Source organism: Aphanomyces astaci (assembly GCF_000520075.1).
Source record: "Aphanomyces astaci strain APO3 unplaced genomic scaffold supercont1.5, whole genome shotgun sequence".
Taxonomy (NCBI): domain Eukaryota; phylum Oomycota; class Saprolegniomycetes; order Saprolegniales; family Verrucalvaceae; genus Aphanomyces; species Aphanomyces astaci.
Window position 1 is genome coordinate 765,664 of NW_009798268.1, and position 19,741 is coordinate 785,404.

At 51.4% G+C, this 19,741-nt stretch overlaps 8 protein-coding genes across 11 annotated transcripts; 2 read left to right on the forward strand and 6 right to left on the reverse strand.

The window, feature by feature from the left end:
• Positions 1-530: 530 nt before the first annotated feature.
• On the reverse strand, positions 531-2,563 carry H257_03026 (hypothetical protein). Of its 3 annotated transcripts, XM_009826923.1 has the most exons (6): positions 2,320-2,563; positions 1,929-2,267; positions 1,695-1,835; positions 1,496-1,639; positions 1,142-1,439; positions 531-1,088 (listed from the first exon to the last, which is right to left on the reverse strand). In XM_009826923.1, the coding sequence occupies exons 1-6, from the start codon at positions 2,506-2,508 to the stop codon at positions 628-630; spliced, it is 1,572 nt and encodes a 523-aa protein (XP_009825225.1). In that variant the 5' UTR covers positions 2,509-2,563; the 3' UTR covers positions 531-627. The 3 variants fall into 3 exon arrangements, with proteins under 3 accessions (XP_009825225.1, XP_009825227.1, XP_009825226.1); XM_009826925.1 differs by having other exon boundaries at positions 531-1,439; XM_009826924.1 differs by having other exon boundaries at positions 1,929-2,563.
• A 1,177-nt stretch (positions 2,564-3,740) lies between these two features.
• Positions 3,741-5,580, reverse strand: H257_03027 (hypothetical protein). Its single transcript, XM_009826926.1, has 5 exons — positions 5,374-5,580; positions 5,018-5,311; positions 4,803-4,943; positions 4,612-4,752; positions 3,741-4,542 (listed from the first exon to the last, which is right to left on the reverse strand). The coding sequence occupies exons 1-5, from the start codon at positions 5,551-5,553 to the stop codon at positions 3,880-3,882; spliced, it is 1,419 nt and encodes a 472-aa protein (XP_009825228.1). The 5' UTR covers positions 5,554-5,580; the 3' UTR covers positions 3,741-3,879.
• Positions 5,581-6,144: 564 nt separating this feature from the next.
• H257_03028 (hypothetical protein) lies at positions 6,145-6,934 on the reverse strand. The gene has a single exon (XM_009826927.1). The coding sequence runs from the start codon at positions 6,922-6,924 to the stop codon at positions 6,289-6,291; it is 636 nt and encodes a 211-aa protein (XP_009825229.1). The 5' UTR covers positions 6,925-6,934; the 3' UTR covers positions 6,145-6,288.
• A 332-nt stretch (positions 6,935-7,266) lies between these two features.
• On the forward strand, positions 7,267-9,132 carry H257_03029 (diphthamide biosynthesis protein 2). The gene is made up of 5 exons (XM_009826928.1): positions 7,267-7,981; positions 8,026-8,374; positions 8,431-8,580; positions 8,637-8,929; positions 8,989-9,132. Exons 1-5 carry the CDS (start codon positions 7,294-7,296, stop codon positions 9,102-9,104), a joined length of 1,596 nt encoding a protein of 531 aa, XP_009825230.1. The 5' UTR covers positions 7,267-7,293; the 3' UTR covers positions 9,105-9,132.
• Positions 9,133-9,603: 471 nt separating this feature from the next.
• On the forward strand, positions 9,604-10,828 carry H257_03030 (hypothetical protein; the record flags this gene model as incomplete). The annotated part of the gene is made up of 1 exon (XM_009826929.1): positions 9,604-10,828. Exon 1 carries the CDS (start codon positions 9,611-9,613, stop codon positions 10,826-10,828), a length of 1,218 nt encoding a protein of 405 aa, XP_009825231.1. The 5' UTR covers positions 9,604-9,610.
• Positions 10,829-11,195: 367 nt separating this feature from the next.
• H257_03031 (hypothetical protein) lies at positions 11,196-13,852 on the reverse strand. The gene is made up of 8 exons (XM_009826930.1): positions 13,597-13,852; positions 13,358-13,531; positions 12,830-13,302; positions 12,562-12,701; positions 11,988-12,274; positions 11,702-11,847; positions 11,520-11,610; positions 11,196-11,468 (listed from the first exon to the last, which is right to left on the reverse strand). The coding sequence occupies exons 1-8, from the start codon at positions 13,805-13,807 to the stop codon at positions 11,299-11,301; spliced, it is 1,692 nt and encodes a 563-aa protein (XP_009825232.1). The 5' UTR covers positions 13,808-13,852; the 3' UTR covers positions 11,196-11,298.
• A 637-nt stretch (positions 13,853-14,489) lies between these two features.
• H257_03032 (hypothetical protein) lies at positions 14,490-15,537 on the reverse strand. The gene is made up of 2 exons (XM_009826931.1): positions 15,163-15,537; positions 14,490-15,105 (listed from the first exon to the last, which is right to left on the reverse strand). The coding sequence occupies exons 1-2, from the start codon at positions 15,469-15,471 to the stop codon at positions 14,689-14,691; spliced, it is 726 nt and encodes a 241-aa protein (XP_009825233.1). The 5' UTR covers positions 15,472-15,537; the 3' UTR covers positions 14,490-14,688.
• A 108-nt stretch (positions 15,538-15,645) lies between these two features.
• Positions 15,646-19,656, reverse strand: H257_03033. Of its 2 annotated transcripts, XM_009826932.1 has the most exons (8): positions 18,811-19,656; positions 18,163-18,759; positions 17,217-17,981; positions 16,756-16,845; positions 16,297-16,666; positions 16,060-16,241; positions 15,932-16,006; positions 15,646-15,831 (listed from the first exon to the last, which is right to left on the reverse strand). In XM_009826932.1, exons 1-8 carry the CDS (start codon positions 19,627-19,629, stop codon positions 15,694-15,696), a joined length of 3,036 nt encoding a protein of 1,011 aa, XP_009825234.1. In that variant the 5' UTR covers positions 19,630-19,656; the 3' UTR covers positions 15,646-15,693. The 2 variants fall into 2 exon arrangements, with proteins under 2 accessions (XP_009825234.1, XP_009825235.1); XM_009826933.1 differs by having other exon boundaries at positions 15,932-16,241.
• Between the last annotated feature and the right edge of the window lie 85 nt (positions 19,657-19,741).

Here is a 19,741-nt window from a genome sequence, read left to right on the forward strand (position 1 = left end):
TTACAGAGTGTGGCCGAGGCTTGCGCTGCATTGCTACCGTATTCCCCATCTAGCTGTACCCTTGAAAATGTCTGGAAAACCTGATCCAATTTAGAGCTCTAAAATTATATCAAAGTTACTACGATCGTTGGATGATTGGTGGCGGGCCTGGATGCTTCGAAAAATCGCAATAAAATGGCTGTTTTCCAAGAAAAGTTGCCAAAATCGAAATATTCCACTTTTTCGAGATTTTGTGCCACCAAAGCTCAAATATTATATTTTCTTGAGAATCGGGTGTTTTATGGCATAACGTTATACAAAAAAGACCGATTTGGTACTTACAGTTAGTATAATACTTCAGACAGTTAATCGAGGTTTGTGTTGACGTTGACATTATTGTGAAATATTGACATGTCAATCAGAATTCGAATTATTTTTTCCAATATTCAGCTGGCATCCAGGCAACTTGTAGATACTATTTTTCTCCTTTTTCTCATGGGATATGGGACTTTGCAGACTTGTCACAACGAGTTATGGCCTAATTTTATGACGTGGGATTCACACCAGCCTTTAACGTTTATTGTATTAATATGCGTAGTAACTAGTTTGGCACCACCACCCGACACCAATCCGATCGGCCGCCACTAATTATAAATATATGGACGACGAATCCGAATGAAACGTCAGCAGGGCTTCGCGAACCGAAGACGTCGATGTGAGCTGGGACCCGCGCCAATCCGTGGGGGAAATGACAACGATGCCGCCGTCGGCGTCGTCGTCGTCGGGGGTCTGCGGGTGATTCCGGTGGTGGCTGCTGGTGTTGCTGTTGTTGTCGTCCCGACTTCGGGGGTGACGATGGTGGTGGTAGTTGTAGTTGCCTTGGGGAGACGCCCCGTCCAATGTAATCACGCGCGGCCGCCCTTGTTCATCGTCGTCGTCCGCTGGTTCAGAATGTTGCGATGACGACATGGGGTACACCGCACGGGAATAACGGGGGTCGGGAGTATGGCGGTTGTGAGCATCGCTGACCCGCGACCTTGCATACGGTGGTCGTACGCACTGCAACGACCGGTGGGGGGCGCTGTGGACACGGGACGACCTCGACGTTGCTACCGAGTGAACATTGAGTGATTGATTGTACAGCAGAATACAAATGACGTACTTCGGGACGTTCTGGCTGCAAACGCCACGGGCAAGTCGGCCTCGTCCAGGACACACTGATGGCACAAGTGCACTTTGACGTACGACGACGGGTCCAAGTGAAAGCTCCACGCGGCGCTGCACTTGGGGCACGTGACGTCGCCGCAGCTTCGGCACTGTTTCTTGGTGGCCATCCATGGGAACCGATGGTAGCAATGCATGCACGCCGCCACATCCTTCTTGAGGGGGAACGTGGATACAGGAACGTCGAGAATGGGGCGCAATCGTCGTTGGATCAAATACTCTTCCAAGTTGAGGGCCTATTTACTCGGTAAGTTTGGTTCTCATGGCACGATGTGATGACGATGAGACGGACAGAGGTGGTGAACGTTTTTAGCATCTTCTTCATATATAGCGATGGAAAGTGCTTGAGTACAGTGCCACCAGGAACAATGAAGTAAATCTTGTAGTAGTCCAACACGCCTTGCTTGTCGGTGGACTCAACAAACACATGCCCCGACTATACAGATACATGTGTGGGTACAGGACCAACCGCATTGTAACGTCGTACATACCCGGATCATCTTGGCGCGGATGATGCCTGTTGACCGCTCCATGTCGGGACAGCAGTCCAAGTCGACTGAATGAAGACATCGCGCCCACCCGCGCCGCTCCTGGCCAGTCGCTTGGTCGACAAAGAAGAACGAGTCTTGGTACTACATATACTGTATTTACCATTTCGCTTCAACCATAGGACGTGCATTCATGCCATGGGAATGCATGTACACACATATATTATACTCACGTACGTCCAAGTAGCAAAAGTCCCGCGGAGAAAACCCCTTTGGTTTGGACAACTGCCATTCCACGCCGACATAATGCGTGAGTGTGCTGGTGTGGATGGTTCCCGAATGCTGCTGTTGCCACGCGGTGGTGTGATCGGGGTCGAATGAAGATGCTGCCTCCAAGAGTGTGTACAACGACACTCTCTCTGTAAAGGTGTCCCCCATCACTCGCGCATAATCGTGGACTTTGGACGGCGAGTCGAGGCGGAAGAACGACACGACGTCGCCGAGCGAAGCGCGCACACGAGTGTGTGTCGCCGTGCCAACGAGAGTGGAATCCACTTGGTCACGGATGCAGCGAGCCTATGTCATGTGAACGTATGCTGAGAGAAAGGAAACTGAAGACAGTGGTTACCGTGGCGTGACGACCCGTCTTAACGTTCACAACAACGTTCTCGATGGGAAGCGAGTCCGACGCGGTGGCATCCACGACGAGGTACTTGCACGCAAGCTTCGCTTGGAGGATCAGTTCCTGGCGATCGTACTCGCTTAGTGGTGGGCAATGGAATGCGTCGCTCAGCACGTTGTGGCGGTGCCTTCCCATGATGATACTGTACTGGTCTATCGACGTGACGAGCGCAAAACCCAATGTCGTCCGGATATAATAAGTACATTGAGTCTGATTGGCTGCTCAGGTTTTATCCGGAGAGAAGAGTTGTAGCAGATGTTCGTCAATTATTGTTTGGGAATTCGCAATTCTCTACGAATGATATTTGCGACCATTCCCATGTCAACCACTACTGTAAAGTACTGTACCAATGCATAAGTCACTGGGCTATTGTATGAAGAATCGATAGGGAATACAATACTGGTCCTCCTCGCAGCGCTACTGCTTTGCCAAGCGACGATTGAAAGAAGAGACGCCGGAAGACCTGAATATCGTCTCAGTTTTCAGATATTCTACTGCTTCAAATCTCACCTCCGAGAATTAATAATTTCAGAACAGTTTACTGTAACCGTACTACACCATTTTTCGATAAATAGTTCACAGTCAGGTTTATTTCCGGTATATTTCGTCCGACATGCAACTGATTCACGCCATGTGCGTTATGTTCGCCGAACAATCGATATATTTCGTCCAGAAAGTACATGGTTGCAGTTTATTTCGACTTATGTCCGGTATATGTCACCCCACACCGGTATATTTCACACTTTGTTCACTATATTTCAAATGAAGTTCCATCTATTTCAATTTTAGATGCAAATCAAAGCGCTGCTTCATCAGGTGCTAACTTCCATGTCACCCGCATTTTCGGCAAGACCGTAGAACAACTTGAGCTACAAGGTGAAAGGTTGTAGAGGATTCACGTCGTCCCAGATCTATGAATCAAACAAGTTCAAAACGCTATCCACTACCTGCGATTTACTGATTTGCATCTAAAATCGAAATAGATGGAACATCATTTGAAATATATTGAACAGCCTGTGAAATATACCGGTTGTGGGGTGACATATACCGGACACTTGTCGAAATAAACTGCAACCATGTACTTTCTGGACGAAATATATCGAATGTTCAGCGACCTGAATCAGTTGTGCGTCGGACGAAATACTATATACCGGAAATATCCTGAACTTAATCAAAATATACTGTAGTACTGTATAGTACGAATAATAGCGAAGTACTTCGAAGTAAGTATAGTAACTTACTTCGAGGTAACGTTTACGTAAATGCTTGAAGTTGTTTCCGGAAAAAATACTACTTCGAAGTACGTACGAAGTACTACGTAGTACTTCAACTATTAATAGTAGTATTATTAATAATATGTTTTGTAGTACTAGTAGTATTATTAATAATATCTTTTACGGTAAGCTTAACATTTGCAAACTCACCTGCTACGTATTAAAAATATGACCAACGCTAACGTAGTACTCCAGAGTACTATTAATAGTATCTTGAACAGAGTCGCCGTCATTACCGGCGCAAGTAGATGGCCGAGGCATCCGAGTGGAACGTGAGCATGCCATCTCGGATAGCGGAGCTCACGTCTTCAGACACGCGCCACTGACTTGGACTCAACACGTACAACTCGGTGGCTTGGTCTGTGTCCATGCTAAACGACGACCGAGGGTACTCGCTACCAACAAGGGATACCACACACGACGACGAATGAGCTCGTTGGGGCAACGAATACCTTTGCGAATGGGGGTGCAGCGATGACACGGCTATGGACGGGTGGATGGATGACGCGACACTGGGTCGGTCGTTGTTGGGCTCGGCAAAGGTGGATTGGTTGTCATCCGAGTACATGGACTGGTGCGGCGATGGTGGTGGTGGTGGAGGGTGATGATGTGTGTACCGCCTCTTATTGCGGTCCATGTCGCCCGTGATACACCCGTGGCATAACTGCACCTTGGTTGTCTTCTTCTGATCCAAGGGAAGGTACCACACGCAGCTGCACCTGGCACATGCGACGTCGCCGCATCCGCGGCATTGCCGCTTGGTGGCATGCCATGCAATCCGGTTGTAGCAGTGCATGCAGTACTCGACCGCCTTTTTCGACTGGAAGTGGCCCACTGGCACGTCTAGCATCGGGCGGACTCGTTGGGAGATGAAGTATTCTTCCAAATTCAGCGCCTAAAACAACGATAGGATAAGAGCGTCAGGCTTTGTATCTTTTCCAGGCGAACCACACACTGGCAGTACCATAGCCGTCGCATGCTTCAAGTGACGATCTGCCAACGCCTTGGACACGTGCTTGACCATTGTGCCGTTCGCTTTTCCAAAGGCCACGCGGTAGTAGTCGAGGACGCCGCTGTCACTCGACTCGAGAAAGACATGGCCAGACTAAGGTCACATGCAGTCAAGTGACACGTATCATACTACCCACAACGTACTCGTATGATATCCATGCGGATTACATTGTGCGACCGCTGCAGGTTCGGACAACACACCAAGTTGATGGAGTGGGTACACCGTGCCCATCCGCGCCGCAGGTCGCCGGTGGCTTGGTCGTGGAATGAAAACTCGTCGTGACACTATGTAGTCACATTGAATACTGTGTTTGGATGACGATATACCGGTATATATATATATATACCTAAGTACGTACCTCCAAGTAACACACATCGCGGGTGTTGAACCCCAACGGCATCTTCAACATGAGCCATTCCACCGACACGAAATGCAACGGCTGCGACTCGCGATCGGAAATCGGCCGCTCCACCAACGTATACAGCCTTCGCTTGTCCAGCACGATTTCGCCCATGATGCGGGCATACGCTTGAGCTTTGTGGGGCGTGTCGAGCTCGAAGAACCCGGCCACGTCGTCAATTGATGCTCGGAGCTTTGTGTGCGCTGAGAACCCTTCGTACTGGGGATCCGTTATGTCGTTCGATCGGCGAACCTACACCGTGGAGAGATAATGAATGCGTGCAGCCTTGTATAAGGGTGAAGTGTACAACGCACTGTGGCATGGCGGCCTGTGCGGCCGTTTTGGACGACGGTCTCGATGGGGCTGTACTCGGAGGTTGTGGCGTTGACAACGAGAAACTTGCATGCCTCCTTGGCCTTTGATATGAGTTCATCTCGCTGCCAAGCATGCAGAGGAGGGCAATGGAACATGTCGCCGCGGGGCGGTGGAGACATTGTGAGTATCGAACGACTTGCAATATGCTCGAGCAATGCTGTGTAGAAATCCAAGAACTCGCCTGGGAGTATCCGGATATCGCTCGACGTTGCGTTGTGATTGGCTAGATGGAATTGGAACTGCCCGACTCTCAAATCGAACGCGAAATTGCACGCGTCCATACTTAGATCAAGTGTGATGATTGGCCCTCCAAACGTCGTGTGATTGTGGTACAGTGCACATGCAGTGGAATCATCAAACTCAATGAATAGACACAATCGAACTACATGTATGTATGGTACAAATTTAGAGAGCGGGGCACCGAGCCAATTCGTACTGCGGCCACTGATCGACGATAAGGGTGATGGGTAACATTGTGCCATGTATAACGTTAACTAAGCTATGAGATATTTGCACAATGGGTACCTTGTCAACGCGAACGTGGGTGTCGTTTTGTGGGTTTGCGTGGCTGTTGGAACGAGGGCAATGCTGGCGGCACTCACTCTTTCTGCAATGCGATCTGCGATGCACCACCACCTTGCGCATACACCGTGCTTGGTCCTCGTGGTATAGGGCTGATACATAACAAAATATACTGAAGATAGTTCCGTGCGGTGTCTGTATGTAACTTGAGTCATCAGGTTGCTCAGAAATGCTAACTGTAAGTACTCCATACTACTAGTAGTACAGTAGTAGTACACTGTACTACTAGTACTACGTAGTAGTAACGTTACAGTAACGTTATTTACAGTTTATCAGCTCCTCTCCACAGGAACAACTTGGGGGGCGATTTGTTTGTGGGATTTGGCCAGGGCGTTGAGCAGCAGCAGCATGTCCTCCGACAACTGCTTCTTCTCGGCCTCGATTTTCGTCTTTTCATCGGGCAGCGATCGCCGCCCGGAACCTGCCGCCGCCGCGTCTCCATTCGACGTGTTTCTGCCTTTGGTGTACTTGTATTGTTTTGGAAGGGGCGTGGCTTTGAATACCCGCTGCTTGGCGGCCAGCGTTTGCCACGTTTTGATCTTTTCCTGCAGCTTGAGTTGGTACTTTTGGCCCCGCTCGTACGTTTGCAGCATGGGCATGCGCGGTTTCGATGGGGGCTTGGTGTCACCAGGGGGAGGAGGATGCTGATGGTGTGGGGGGGGCGGGTGCAAGTAGAGGGGAGTGACCGACTGGTCTGCTGTACTTCGTCGGTCGGTACTATCGAAGTCAGTCATGGTCATGACTGAGCGACGCTGGGTTTGACGGGTGACGAAGGACATTTCAATCGCGGTCCGATCAGTGCCGACGTCAATGGGAGGCGGGCAGATGCCACCAAGGACCCATCGATACACGTGGATGACGTTCAAACACAAAGATGCGAAGGCCGAGGTCAGACCTTCGCGGTCCATCGTAATGGCGACGCCAATAAATATATGGGACGCTCACCATCGCACTCTTTCGTGGTTGTTCGATTTTGCCTGTGGGGCTGCTGTTCATGTAACGGTCGTCAACGCAGCTTTTTGGAGGGTTTCAGACGAACCATAAGATTCGTGGCATTGTCCAAACGATTTTATTCCCATAACGCACTGGGAACGACTTGGCGTGGTTCCATGTACATCACGCGCTTATTATAAGCCAGGGGTGCCGCATGTAACCGTCGGTTAGTTTTTTGTGTAATACTGCGGAGTACGGTCGGTACTATTAATATTAATAGTATCCCTTTGTGCTAAATGACTTTGATTGGCTAAAAGTTTCGTTATTTCACTTCCATCGATTGGATGTTGAAATTATCCAATCGCAACACAAGTTTCCGCGCTTGGACAAACTTGAGAGCGACAACCATGGCATCGACGGGGTTCGCGGTCGACGATGGGTCTCGTATCATGCAGCAGTCGGTACACATCCACGCGCCTTCCGACGATATGGCTTCTTCGGCCTTGGCTGTAAAGGCCACCCGGCCCGACGTTGTGACGTACTACAGCATCCATAAGACCGTCGAGCACATTCAGGCGTACGGGTTCCGCCGCATTGCGCTGCAGTTCCCGGACGCGATGCTTCCCGATGCGATCCAAGTTCAGTTTCAACTTCGTGCGGCTCTTGCTGCGCTGGAGCATCCAATTGAACGTATTTTTGTCCTGGGAGACACATCCTACGGCAGTTGCTGCGTCGACGAAGTAGCCGCGCACCATTTGCTTGCCGACTGCATTGTCCATTACGGCCGAGCGTGCTTGAGCCCAACTTCTGTCCTCCCTGTCATTTACGTGTTTGGAAACGTTCCTTGCAACGCCGCCGCGATCGCGGCCGGATTCAACGACCTGCTGGCGACCACCGACACTTCAGCCACCCACGTCGTCCTGTACGAACCTTGCTACGAGCATCAAGCCACCGCAGTTGCCAGTTCGTTGGCCTTGTCCTATCCCGACCGCGACTTTCTCTGCAGCACCATGCGCACCATGTACCACCCAGGTACGTTGGTTCCACAAAGTCCAGGAGCTAATCAAAACGTTCAGGCGATGCAGCGTCCGACGTCGCGGCCTCGTCCACTGTTATCGGGGGACTGGCCATCCCGCTGCCACCATCCCAGACATTTAGCGCGTCCACGGTGCTTTTGTATGTGGGCAAGGAGTCTCCGCACTTGACCAACATTCTCTTGCGTGCCGGCGACACCCCGTGTCTGTCGTACGACCCACAGACTGACGTGGCACGACGAGAGGGCACGTCGATCAACCGGACGTTGAATCGCCGGTACTTTCTCGTGCAAAAGGCTAAGGAAGCTCAGATCATTGGGATTCTCATGGGAACATTGGGCGTGGCCAACTGCCTCGACGTGGTGCAGTCGTTGCAGGCGCTCATTGCCAAGTACAGCAAATTGCATATGAAATCTGTGACGTGGAGAGTTACCATCGTTGGGATAGGAGCGGGCGCAAGTCGTACACGTTTGTGGTGGGTAAAATCAACGTCCCCAAGCTGTCGAATTTTGCCGAAATCGACGCGTTTTGTCTCGTCGCGTGTGCCGAAAACTCGTTGCTGGACAGCACCGAGTTTTTCAAACCGATCGTGACCCCGTACGATTATTTTTTCTATGACGTTATCAAACGGCAATGTCATCGCAATGTTGTAGGTACGAACTGCACTTGGCCCTCACACACGGCGACAGCGAATGGACGGGGCAATACAAAGCCGATTTCCAGGAAGTGCTGCCGTCGCTGGTCACGGCGGTCAATGAAATGGATGATGAAGGGGAAGCCCCAGACGAACCGTATTTCTCCCTCGTGACGGGCAAGTACCACCAAGCCAAGGGCCAGCGAGACGGCGGTGGAGGCTCAGATGATAGCGACCACGACGGGGACAACTGCACTGCGTTGGTATCGAAAGCTGGCACTCAGCAATTGACTACGTTCCGAAGCGAAGCAGGTTTCGACGCTTGCTGTTTGCTCACTGTTGGGTAATTGTAACCAAGTATGTCTACGTAGGCGAGTTCTTGGCCACACGAGACTATCGAGGACTGGACCCACGGGTTGGTGAGACTGCGCCGCACGCTGCCGTTCAAGGAAGCAGTGGCATTGCACGAGGCTACACCCATGAATAAGTCGTACAATATATCATTTTGCAGTTTCAAGTGTCCACCGTTTGGCAACCTATTGAAGTTGTGGATATTGCAATACTTTTACATGTTGAAGACCTTCAACATGTATAAGCAAAGGGCAATTTGATGTTTGAGTTTTGAAGTTGACTTTTCCACGCAATATGACAGCACACCCTAAGAATCCAAGGGGACGAGATCTGAGCATGTTCTGTCGATCGTTGTACTGTATAGTGTACTCTTCAACGCGCCAAGCCCAACTCACTCGACCTTCGTTATTGTGCATACTGGTTGGTATCAGGTTGACACTGCCTGATCACCACCTTATGAAACCGCATTTAACCGTCGCGCCACTGGCATAAGGCAATTGGCCGTTGACTGCCACGTTCTCTGGCAAGAATGAACGAGACATGAGCAACATCGCATCCTTCCAGCACAAGGAGTAGGTTGGTTCTTGCACAGGCGAAACGTCATTGAATGGTTTATTCGTGGATTCGTGTGGCCATTCACACATGCGCATCCTCTCGACGGCCGTGGCCACAGTCATGGCGACGATGGCGCCATCGATGGTTGCCCTTGCTGACGTGGACGTTGGGCTTTCGTTTGGCATGTCCTGTAGTCAGTACCCGGCGTCGACTTCACGCGGCACGACCCTTCGCTTCGCCCGCACCGTGACAGATTCAACTGCGTCCTTCATGGCGTTTGTGTTCCAGAACTTTTCGCTTCCCCCCGGGGACTTTATCTTGCTCCGTCCTCTGTCATTGGCCAATTCATCAACGATGCTACCCCCCATCCGGTTGGACAGCAACACGTATCACGGGTCGTTCCACGCGCCACCGCTCTCGACCACGTCCGTCTCCATCGAGTTGTACACCAACCACAGCACCCCCATCATTTCCCCCCCTTCGTCCACAGCAATCGAATCGACGACCAATGATTGCCGGGGGAGCTTTACCGTCGTGGGCTACGACACGCACTTGGAGGGCGGCGGCGAGGAGAGCGTGTGTGGGACTGACGAATCGTTTGAGGCTGCGTGTTTCAATGACATCAACCCCATCCATCGGGTCATGTACCTTCGAAGTGGGGCAATTGCCCGACTGGTCATTCAACGCGGGGGGTTTCTCTACGGCTGCACGGGGTGGCTCGTCGGCAGTCAAGGGCACATGCTCACCAACAACCATTGCATCCAAGACGCCACCGACGCTGCAAATACGCGCGTGGAATTCCTCGCGCAAACGACGCTCTGCCCAGATTTTGTCATGACCAGCGACACTTGCGACCGCCAAATGGGGTGTCCCGGCGAAATATACGCGAGCACCACCAAGTTGTTTGTCACGACCAACGTAGACTTGGACTACACGCTCATCCGCCTCGATCCGAGTGTGGTGACGCGATACGGCACTTTAAAACTGAGATCATTCGCCAGCGCTGTGGGCGAGCCAGTGTACTCTGTCACACATCCGCTGGCGTGGGGGAAGCGCATGCAGTACAAGAAAAACGGATCGGTGGCAGTCGTGCAGGCCACGACCGGGTCGGAGCTGCAGTATTTACTGGACACGCGCAAGATGTCGTCGGGGTCGCCCATTCTGTCGCTTCAGGATCACTCCGTCGTCGCGCTGCACCACGCAGGGCTCGAAAACTGCCCCAATTTTGGTGTCCGCAGCGATCTTATTGTCAACGACTTGCGCGCCAAGAAGCTCCTCCCCGTCAACTCGACCGTGGACTCGTGATAACCCATGATCAATACTAGTTTATGATGTTCAAACTTTGGAATGGTCAGTATCGTTCCAACAGTAAATTATTTACTGCTTCGACTCTACTACAGTGTACAGTGCATATGACCTCGAGTCCCTTTCGGCTAGAATACAGTACAAGGGCTGATGGCTTTTGAATTAACAGTAAGTAGGGTGCACAGGGTGTGGCGACACGGCGTACACGATCTGACCATGATTGTGTGATACAGGACTAAAGTACGACGATGAAGTGTACTGTATAACGGGTGTGTGGTACTAGTATACACATTACATCTACATCCACCAAGAACTATCACGTTCATGAACAACAGCCTCAGTCACAATCATCCATCACGTACTCCAATATGTTGCAACATATGACAGCATATATTATGGATTGTCATGCTACCCCCCCCTCGCTTCCAACGAACGACGCACAGGGGCAATGAATGGTTCCTTCCGAGCTACTACTTTCGACGGCGCAACTGGACGTTCAACTCGCCGTCGTCCGCTGCTTCGTTGTTGTTCTTCTTGAACTCGTTGTAGTCGCGAGTCATGACCTGCCCCATGTTGACGCCGCGGGCTAATCCGTCCTCAGCTTCCTTGGACATGCCGCTGAGCACGCGACGCGCATAACCTACCCCAATCAATCACGCATCAAGCACCAACTGGTTTCATCGGTCGGTACCTTCAGTGGTCACGGGGGCACTGCTGCCAAACCCAATCGCGAGCGTAAAGTTCATCTTTGGCAAGCGCAGCACAATCTCTTGTTCATCAATCTACACATGACAACCAACTCCATTTGTAAACACAGCAGCAGCAGCAGCCACAACATGACAACCAAACTTCAAACTCCCCACACAAACGTACCGACACCACCTTGGCCCCTTCGGCCAACTCTTCAGTAACACTGCCGTAATACATGGCAAACTGTCGCGCCGCGTCAAAGCATTCTTCGTTGACGAAATGCGTCAAGTCTTGGCGGGTTTCGGCATCCAAGTACGACTGGTACTTGCCTACGTTTTCAGCGAGACACAAAATCACATACTCGATAACGCCAACCAGACGACAGTAGACATAATAAGCCCCCCACGCCCCCTCTGCAAACCAAACCAAAACATGGAGGGGGGGGGGTAGATACAGCTTGCCCACGTACTTTCGTCACTGGCCGTAAACAAGGACGCGAGGAGCATAAAGTGGCTCAGATGCAGCACCGTGGACGACACGTCCGTGGCCGGAAATGTATTGAACGCAAACTCGCAAATGATGAGCACTTTGGCTTTGAAGATCAACGGCATGTTGGTCTTCCACAGCAGGTACGGCAACGTGGGAAAGTACCACGCGTAAAACTGATAGTGCAATGTACGGGCAAAGCAAATCCCGACGAAGTTGACGACACACAACGACGTGACGATGCGCTCGACGCGAATGGGCACGCGTTCGCTACACACGATCATAAAACAAAAGAAACGGATAACAGACGTCTCTTTCGTACGTTCCCACTCAAAAACTAGATGGGGATTTATATACATGGTATTGGGAAATTTGTATATCAAATTCATCCTATATTTATTGTCGATCTGATACAAATTTGGGGAGACTGAAGTAGCCAATCAAATCGATTTAAATTCCAACGAGAAATCACGCCACAATGAAATTTCACTCGAAAGCACAATATATATATATATATATAAATATATATATACATGCGACATGGTGCGGTGGCGTACCGCAATGTGAAGGGTTTGTACACGAGCGCCGACACACTCAACCCCTGTGGCCCCGAGAAGAAGTACTTGTGCAAGAATGCAATCAACACCACGATGTGCCCACTCAAGAGGAACAGCGCCCACGGTTTCGACAAGAAGATCTAATAACGTCCATCAACAGCATGCATGTGAGTAGTCCACCACCACCAGAAGTCGAGATAGTACTAGTAGTAGTGGTAGTAGTAGTACTAGTACTAGTAGTAGTGGTAGTAGTAGTACTAGTACGTACGTGTTCGGGGATGCACTTCCAATTCACAGTCCATGTGTACGTGAACACGCGGCTGAACTCGAACGCTTTGGTGAGGTAGCTCCACCAAAACGTTTTGAGGAACGGCAACGCCAACGCCACTTGGAGTGACGCACAAATCGACAAGTACCCGATCGTGCGCAGCACTCCGGATGACTGGAGCAGCAAGAAGAACAGCGCCGGCGCGAACAGCAGCACGTTCATCTTGATGGACACGGCGAAGCTGTACACGAGGCAGCCGAGACGCCACTGCTGGCGGCAGCACAAGTAGACGGCAATGAACAGAAACATCATGGCGATGCCGTCGTTGAAGAGGCGCAGCATGTAAATCGAATGCAATCGCTTTGACGTGCACACCAAGATTGCGGTCCACGGCGGCGCCACGCGCGAGCGGTAAAAGATCGCAAAGATCGCGGAAATCGTGATCAAGTAGAATCCGAGAAAGATGTACTGAGCTAACAACAACGAGGGAGATGTAGGTACGACATACTTGAAGGATGGGAGACCTACCGAGACGAATGTCTTGGCCGTTGTTCGTCACCCAGTGCAAGATGGAGTAGATGTATACGTGCCCGGCAGGGTAAACCAGCGGCCCAGTGTCGCCGCGGATGTTGAGGTAGTCGCGCTCGCCATTCTTGAACTGAGTCACTTGCTGCATGTAGGCTTTCCAGTCGATTTCCGTGTCTACGAAGACGACGACGGTGACTGAGCAGTCTACCCAAGTGCTATCAACATAATCGTATGGTTACAGGGGATCTTTTGGATGATCAGCACGCCGAGCACCACTTCCACGGCCAACAAGATCGCCACGATGACGTGAAAGTACCGATAACTCCACAGCAAGTCGTACGCGTACGACAGCAACTTGTTCGTGGCAGACACCTTCTTCACATCCTTGTCGATGCGGGTCGTCCGCTTCTCGCTCCGGAGGCTCGTTCCTTTTGCTTTGCCGCCCGCCATCGTCGACAACCTCACACTTACACGTACAGGAGAAGCAAGCAAAAATCAAAACGTCAAATTACTTGCACCTTAAATAGTGTGATAACCTAGCACTCATCAATCTTGATTTATCAATTCTTTATTGTCGATTTAATACAAATTTGGGGGTGCATCGCGCCGACCATAAATCTGATTGGTTGTTGAATTGCATTGAGAAGGTTTTGATTGGTTAGTAATTTTGAGCTCATCTGAAGTAGCCAATCAAATCGATTTAAATTCCAACGAAATTTCACTCGAAAGCACAATAAACGAAATTCATTTAAAAACCCAGATCACAACGTTAGTTATTACTACGTAGTAGTACGGAGTAATTACTACTCATAGTCAAGTACTACTACGTACAGTAAGACTTACTTCATAGTGGTACGTACCGTAGTACAGTACTATTATTATTGTTAACAGTAAGTCGATTCGAAATTGGAGTGGGGTGCTCAATCACCAAATCAAAAGTCAATCGATTGACCAATCAAAATCGAGAACATGAATCAAGTGGCCAATCAAATCCACTATTCGACCATTTCAACATCGAATTGTCTTACCGTAAATTAGTGTGACACTGGACAATTCAAAGAATCAATCAATAGATTAGGCGAATCAGCACTCGAGTCCAAATTTTGGGTAAAAGGACCCCAATAATAATACGTAGTACTTCAAGTAGATTTAACAATTATTTAAACTACCACATAAATGAAAATCCGACTTCATGGCTTCGTTCGCATCACCTTCAACGAGGGACCGAGCAGTATATACTAGTACTTGACTGCTCGCATTAGCTATGCTAGTTCATCCTTTGACTCCATCTCCCATATCCACGTCCAGTACATGAATCTTCTCCGTGGAGATCACGCTGGTTGGGAGTCGCTTTGCCCTTTCACGTCGGGGTGGATGGCTGCGCTCGACGAAGTGGCAGCCACGACGTCGTTCAAGTTGCCAAACGTGGTGTATAGTGCTTGGACGAGATTCGGCACACAAGACTGCCACGACACTTGCTTGTTGTCGTCGAATACATATGTGGCATGTAGGGGAATGTGCAGCGGCGCGCTCAGCAGCTTGTCGACGAGGTCGGGCCGACGGACAACGTGCGGGAACATGGCGGCGACGGTCGGTGACGCCAACGCCACTTCGATAACGCAATGCATTTCCACCGTCGTCCCCTCGGAGGTGTGGGCTACTGGAGTCAATCGCACGTACTTCACATGCAGAAACGTTAGCCTGGAGCTGCGAGTTGTCCAGTACGACTTCACGCCTTCCACGCCAATCTATACAACAAACCCGATTAGCACCGTCAGCAATATGCGTGCGTACGATGTCCTTACGAGTCCATTGAAGCACACATCTGGAGCGACGAAGTAGCGGAGGAACGAATCCTGGCGCTCAGACTGCGTGTACCCGCGCTCAAATAGCCGAAGATATTCCAAGATGGACTGCTCTTCGGCATGACACCAAAGACCCCGACGGTCGATGGACGCTGCAATGTGTCCTTCCAGCCTTTGGTTGACGCGGCTTAGCTCGTCCATGTTCATGCGCCGTTGGTTGTCGATGATCTGCAGCTTGGCTCGATACTTGCGCTGATTGACGGCACACCTCTTCCGACTCTTCACCAACCTTTCTTCGTCCGCTGTCATGTCCACACGGGTCTTCTACTTTGCTTCTCCGCACACACAACGACGTACTCTACAGTGGTACCCGAAACTCTATGGAATCTTGTATACTGCATAGTACTACTAGTATATCGTACGACATTATTACTTCTGTTCCTATTATGCCATAGTAAAATCAAGATATATTATACACAGTACTTTGCACTTTTACACGACAATCATTCCGTTTGGTTAACAGTTAACCCCCTACACTACTGCGTCCTCGTCCGACTTCTTCTTGAGCTGGCGCTTGGGTTTCCCCAACTCGCACTGGTTCACATGTTGTGCAAACCGCAGCGAGCACAAGCTCTCATGGGCTGACTCGACTGTCGGCGACAGATTCACCTACGCATGATGATATATCAAATATTTGCCATCATCGATATATCAAATATTTGCCATCATCGATATATCAACCACGGGTCTAGGTACGACATAATAATACCATCATGAGGGTCTTGCCGTCCCCCGAGAGACAGCTTTGCAATAAATATGTCAACTTGGAGTTGCGGAATGGAATCTAAACGTGTCAGTAGTACATAGTAGTTTGGGCTATATAGACGTATGCAGTACATGGGGGCTCTTGTTGCCAATGGCGGCAAACACATCCGTGAGGCAGCTCAGGCTCTTGTTGATTGCTTGGGTCTCCTTGAGTCGGGAGCCCGTGGCCCCAGACCTGGACAGCCGCTCGCTCCCGGCCAAGTCGACCAGATTCAACTTGCCCTCGAGCACCGTGCCTTGCGCGTCGTTCACGCCTACACTACACACGTGACTCTCTCCCCACATCGCATCATATATTTCCTATCCGACCTCGTAAATGCAGCGAAAACACGCTGTGGGACCGCGACGACTGCGCGTTCATGTCTGTACAGGCCACACTTCGCACCCGCGCCGCCTTCTCCATCAGGCCTTCCACTTGATGCAAGCTGTCGATGGTCACAAGGGTCAGGTCTTGCACCATCACGGCGTTCTGGCCGTTCTTTGGGTCCATCTTGAGCACGAGTTTCTTGTCCGCCTTGTCTGCCAGCAGATCCCGCACTGTCTCGTTGTAAATCTCTAGAAATGACGCATGCATGACGTAGCGCCACCCTTGCGCCTCGCTCTTGGTCACTTCGGCCATGATCTTCTCAATCGATCGAGGAATGATCCCGCGCATGTGGCCGTTGCCACTGCCTTGCATCTACATATCCAATCGTTCAACCACGTCGCAGGGATAGTTGATATTCCCGTTGTATGCGACAGCGTCTATGCACGCAGGCACGGACGTACCGTGTGGGTCTTGCCCGAGCCCGTTTGCCCATACGAAAACAAGCACACTTGGTACCCGTCGATTGCCGACTGCACAAACTCCGACACTTCCTATTGTTGTGTTTAAGAATCGACACACAGAAGAATTCAGCCAATCAGATTGCAGGAAGCTAACAACAACGTCAAATTAGTCAACGTCAAATTAGTGTGTGACTTTAATTAGTGTGACACCAAACACATATACATTTGGCGAATCCGCACACAAGTCCAAATGTTGGGTAAAACGACAATACCATATTCTCATCCCACATATACACACGGCACACAGCGTCATCATAACCTCCATATACATGCCATCATCCTCCTCAAACCAACACTCACAACGTAGCTACTGTAGCAGCAGCAGATGTCGCCCACAGCCAACACTTCACTTCCACCTCGTCGCATACGCATTCATGTGACAAGATATGCATCGGGCGTACCTCGAACACAGCGTCTTGGCCACTCACAGGCGCAAACACTCTGTCAAACGTGAACGCGTGCGTTTCTTTGTCGCGTTTCAGTGTCACACACTGGAGGTCGCCGTCGCACGTGAGTGCCGACACGGCGCCGGTGCCGTCGGACGGCAGGAACGGCCTCGTGCGTGCAAACACCCGGACGTTGCCGCGCAGTTCCTGGATCGTATTGTGCATCTTGCGCCGTTGGACCTCGCCATCCTTGAGTTTGGCTTCGAGGGCGGCGATCCGCGCATCCTTTTCGTGCAAACTCTGCGTGCCATGGTGGTTCAGTTCCTTGAGCCGGAGCTTGAGCACGTCCGCCTCTCGCTTGGCGTCCACCAACGCCGTCATTTCGACCATCGTGTTGTCGGCTTCCTTGAGGCGCCACGTGTGCAGTTCGCTCTCGAGGCTCACCGTCACCTCGCGGAGCTTGTCGACAGCCGCCGCGTGCGCTGCCGCGTCAGCTTTGAGCTGGGCTTCCATCGCCTCGAGCGCGGCAGTGGCCGCACCGAGCTTGTCCGCGTGTCGTTCGCTCATGTGCTTCATCTCGGCCTTCACCGCTTCCATCTGCGCGTTCGTGGCCAGCTGCTCCACGCGTAACTCGCGCATTTGCGCGTCCGTGTGCACCCGCAGCTCCTTCTCCACACTCGCCTGCCGAATGTGCTCGTGCACTTCGGCCGACACGACGCGCACTAGCTCGGACTTCTCCGCCACGAGCGCCACCGCTTCGTCCTTGGCGGCACGACATGCCTACATTACAACACATCGTCTATCATCCAATGGAGCCACTACAACTAACAAGCCAAGGCTCGTCATAATTCGACTCTTGAAACATCATACAAGTTCGGCCATCATCATAAAACAAACATGGTTAGTGGTAGCAGCCGTACAGCCAGCACTCTCATTGTGTGGTCCTAGATATTGTAACTACCTGCAGCTCCGCTTCCACGTGGCGCAACGACGTGCTCGCGGCCGTGTACTTGGTCTCCAAGTCCTTGATCTGCGCGTCGACGTCGGTTGTCTTGGCGCGCAGTTGGGTGTTGTCTGCCTCGAGTTTGACGTTGGCAGACGTGGCAAAGTCGAGCATTTGCTTGAGACTGGCAAACATGGTCGACACTTCGTCGTTCTTGCGACTTAACGTGGCTTTCTCCGACGCGTGGACTTGCTCTAGCGTGTCTAGCCGACCCTGCAGCGCATGATTCTCGCTCGTCAGCGCTGCCACGTGTCGATCAAACTCAAGTTTGGCCTGGTCCCGCGACGTTTGGGCTTCGACCAGTTGGGCATGGACGTCCGTGGCCCCTTGGAGCTTCGTCCGAGCGTCGTTCAGCTCGGACGTGAGCCGGTCCTTTTCGCTTTTGAGCTTGCCGATGGTCACTTGCATGTCTGTGATGTTGGATTGAACCTCGTGCGCAATGGAATCGACCCGCTGGTTGCGCTCGTTGGCGTGGTCGAGTTCGCGTTCAAGCACCTTTCGGTCCATGGCGATGGTTTGGTCCATCTTGAACGCATCTTGTTCGAGTTGTTTGGCCTACGCAGAGGTAGTGGTAACAAACACGACGACATATACGTGACAACGTACTTCGTCCACGACGCGGCGAAGCAGCGCCCGCATGTCGAGCAAAGTCGCCTTTTGCTCGTCAAACTTGCCGCGCCAGTCGTGTGGCTTGAGCCTCGATCGCTTCAACTTGATCGCGTCGTCGATTTGACTGACCACGCTCATTTTGTCCTTGATAAGCGCGACAAACGATTCCTTGGGACTCAATTCAAAGCCCACATTGCTCGAGTCCTCGGCCGACGGACGATGCATGTCTGACGTCGTGGGAATGGCCACAACCTCTGCGGCACTCTGCTTGCTCGATGGAGGAGGAATCGTGGTCCGCCGAACCCGGGGTTTCACAAGTGCACGCGGCTGCGGTAGCGCCGAGCCTCGCTTCGCACCCTTCGGGATTGAAGTCGCTGGTTTGGGAATGGACCCAGCGGATTTTGGCCCCGATCCCGCCCGGCCCTTGGGGTTCGACGTCAATGGTTTCGTGGTGACAATGTTCCTCTGTGCGGTCGTCATGTCGAATTCCAACGTGAGGGATTGACTTGTCGGCGGCTTGACCTCCTCGACGATGGTGTTCGCGGTCCTATTTTCGTTCTCGTCTTGATTGGACTCGCGAGAACTTGTCACCCCTGCTACGGCAACGACGATGGGCTTGGGTGGAAGCAGTCCAAACCCAAATCGGTTCATTTTGCAAGGTGGCGCCGCCTGTCCCGGTCGAGGGCCTCCGTCCTTGATGCTTAGTTTCGGACTCTTTGCTGGCGGGGCACACTCGCCGCCGTCTTCTTCCCTAGTTCCGTCTCCATGAACGAGTCCTTCAAGCACTTCGCGCTCCCGCTTTCCTGGCGATGCCATTCCCAATCTGCTGTTGATTGCGCTCGTGAAACTCCTGTTCAAAATTTCAAAAATAGGGTGTCGAATTTTATCCACCAATCAAATGCGTTCCTTTTGCTAAAACTAGGCGGGT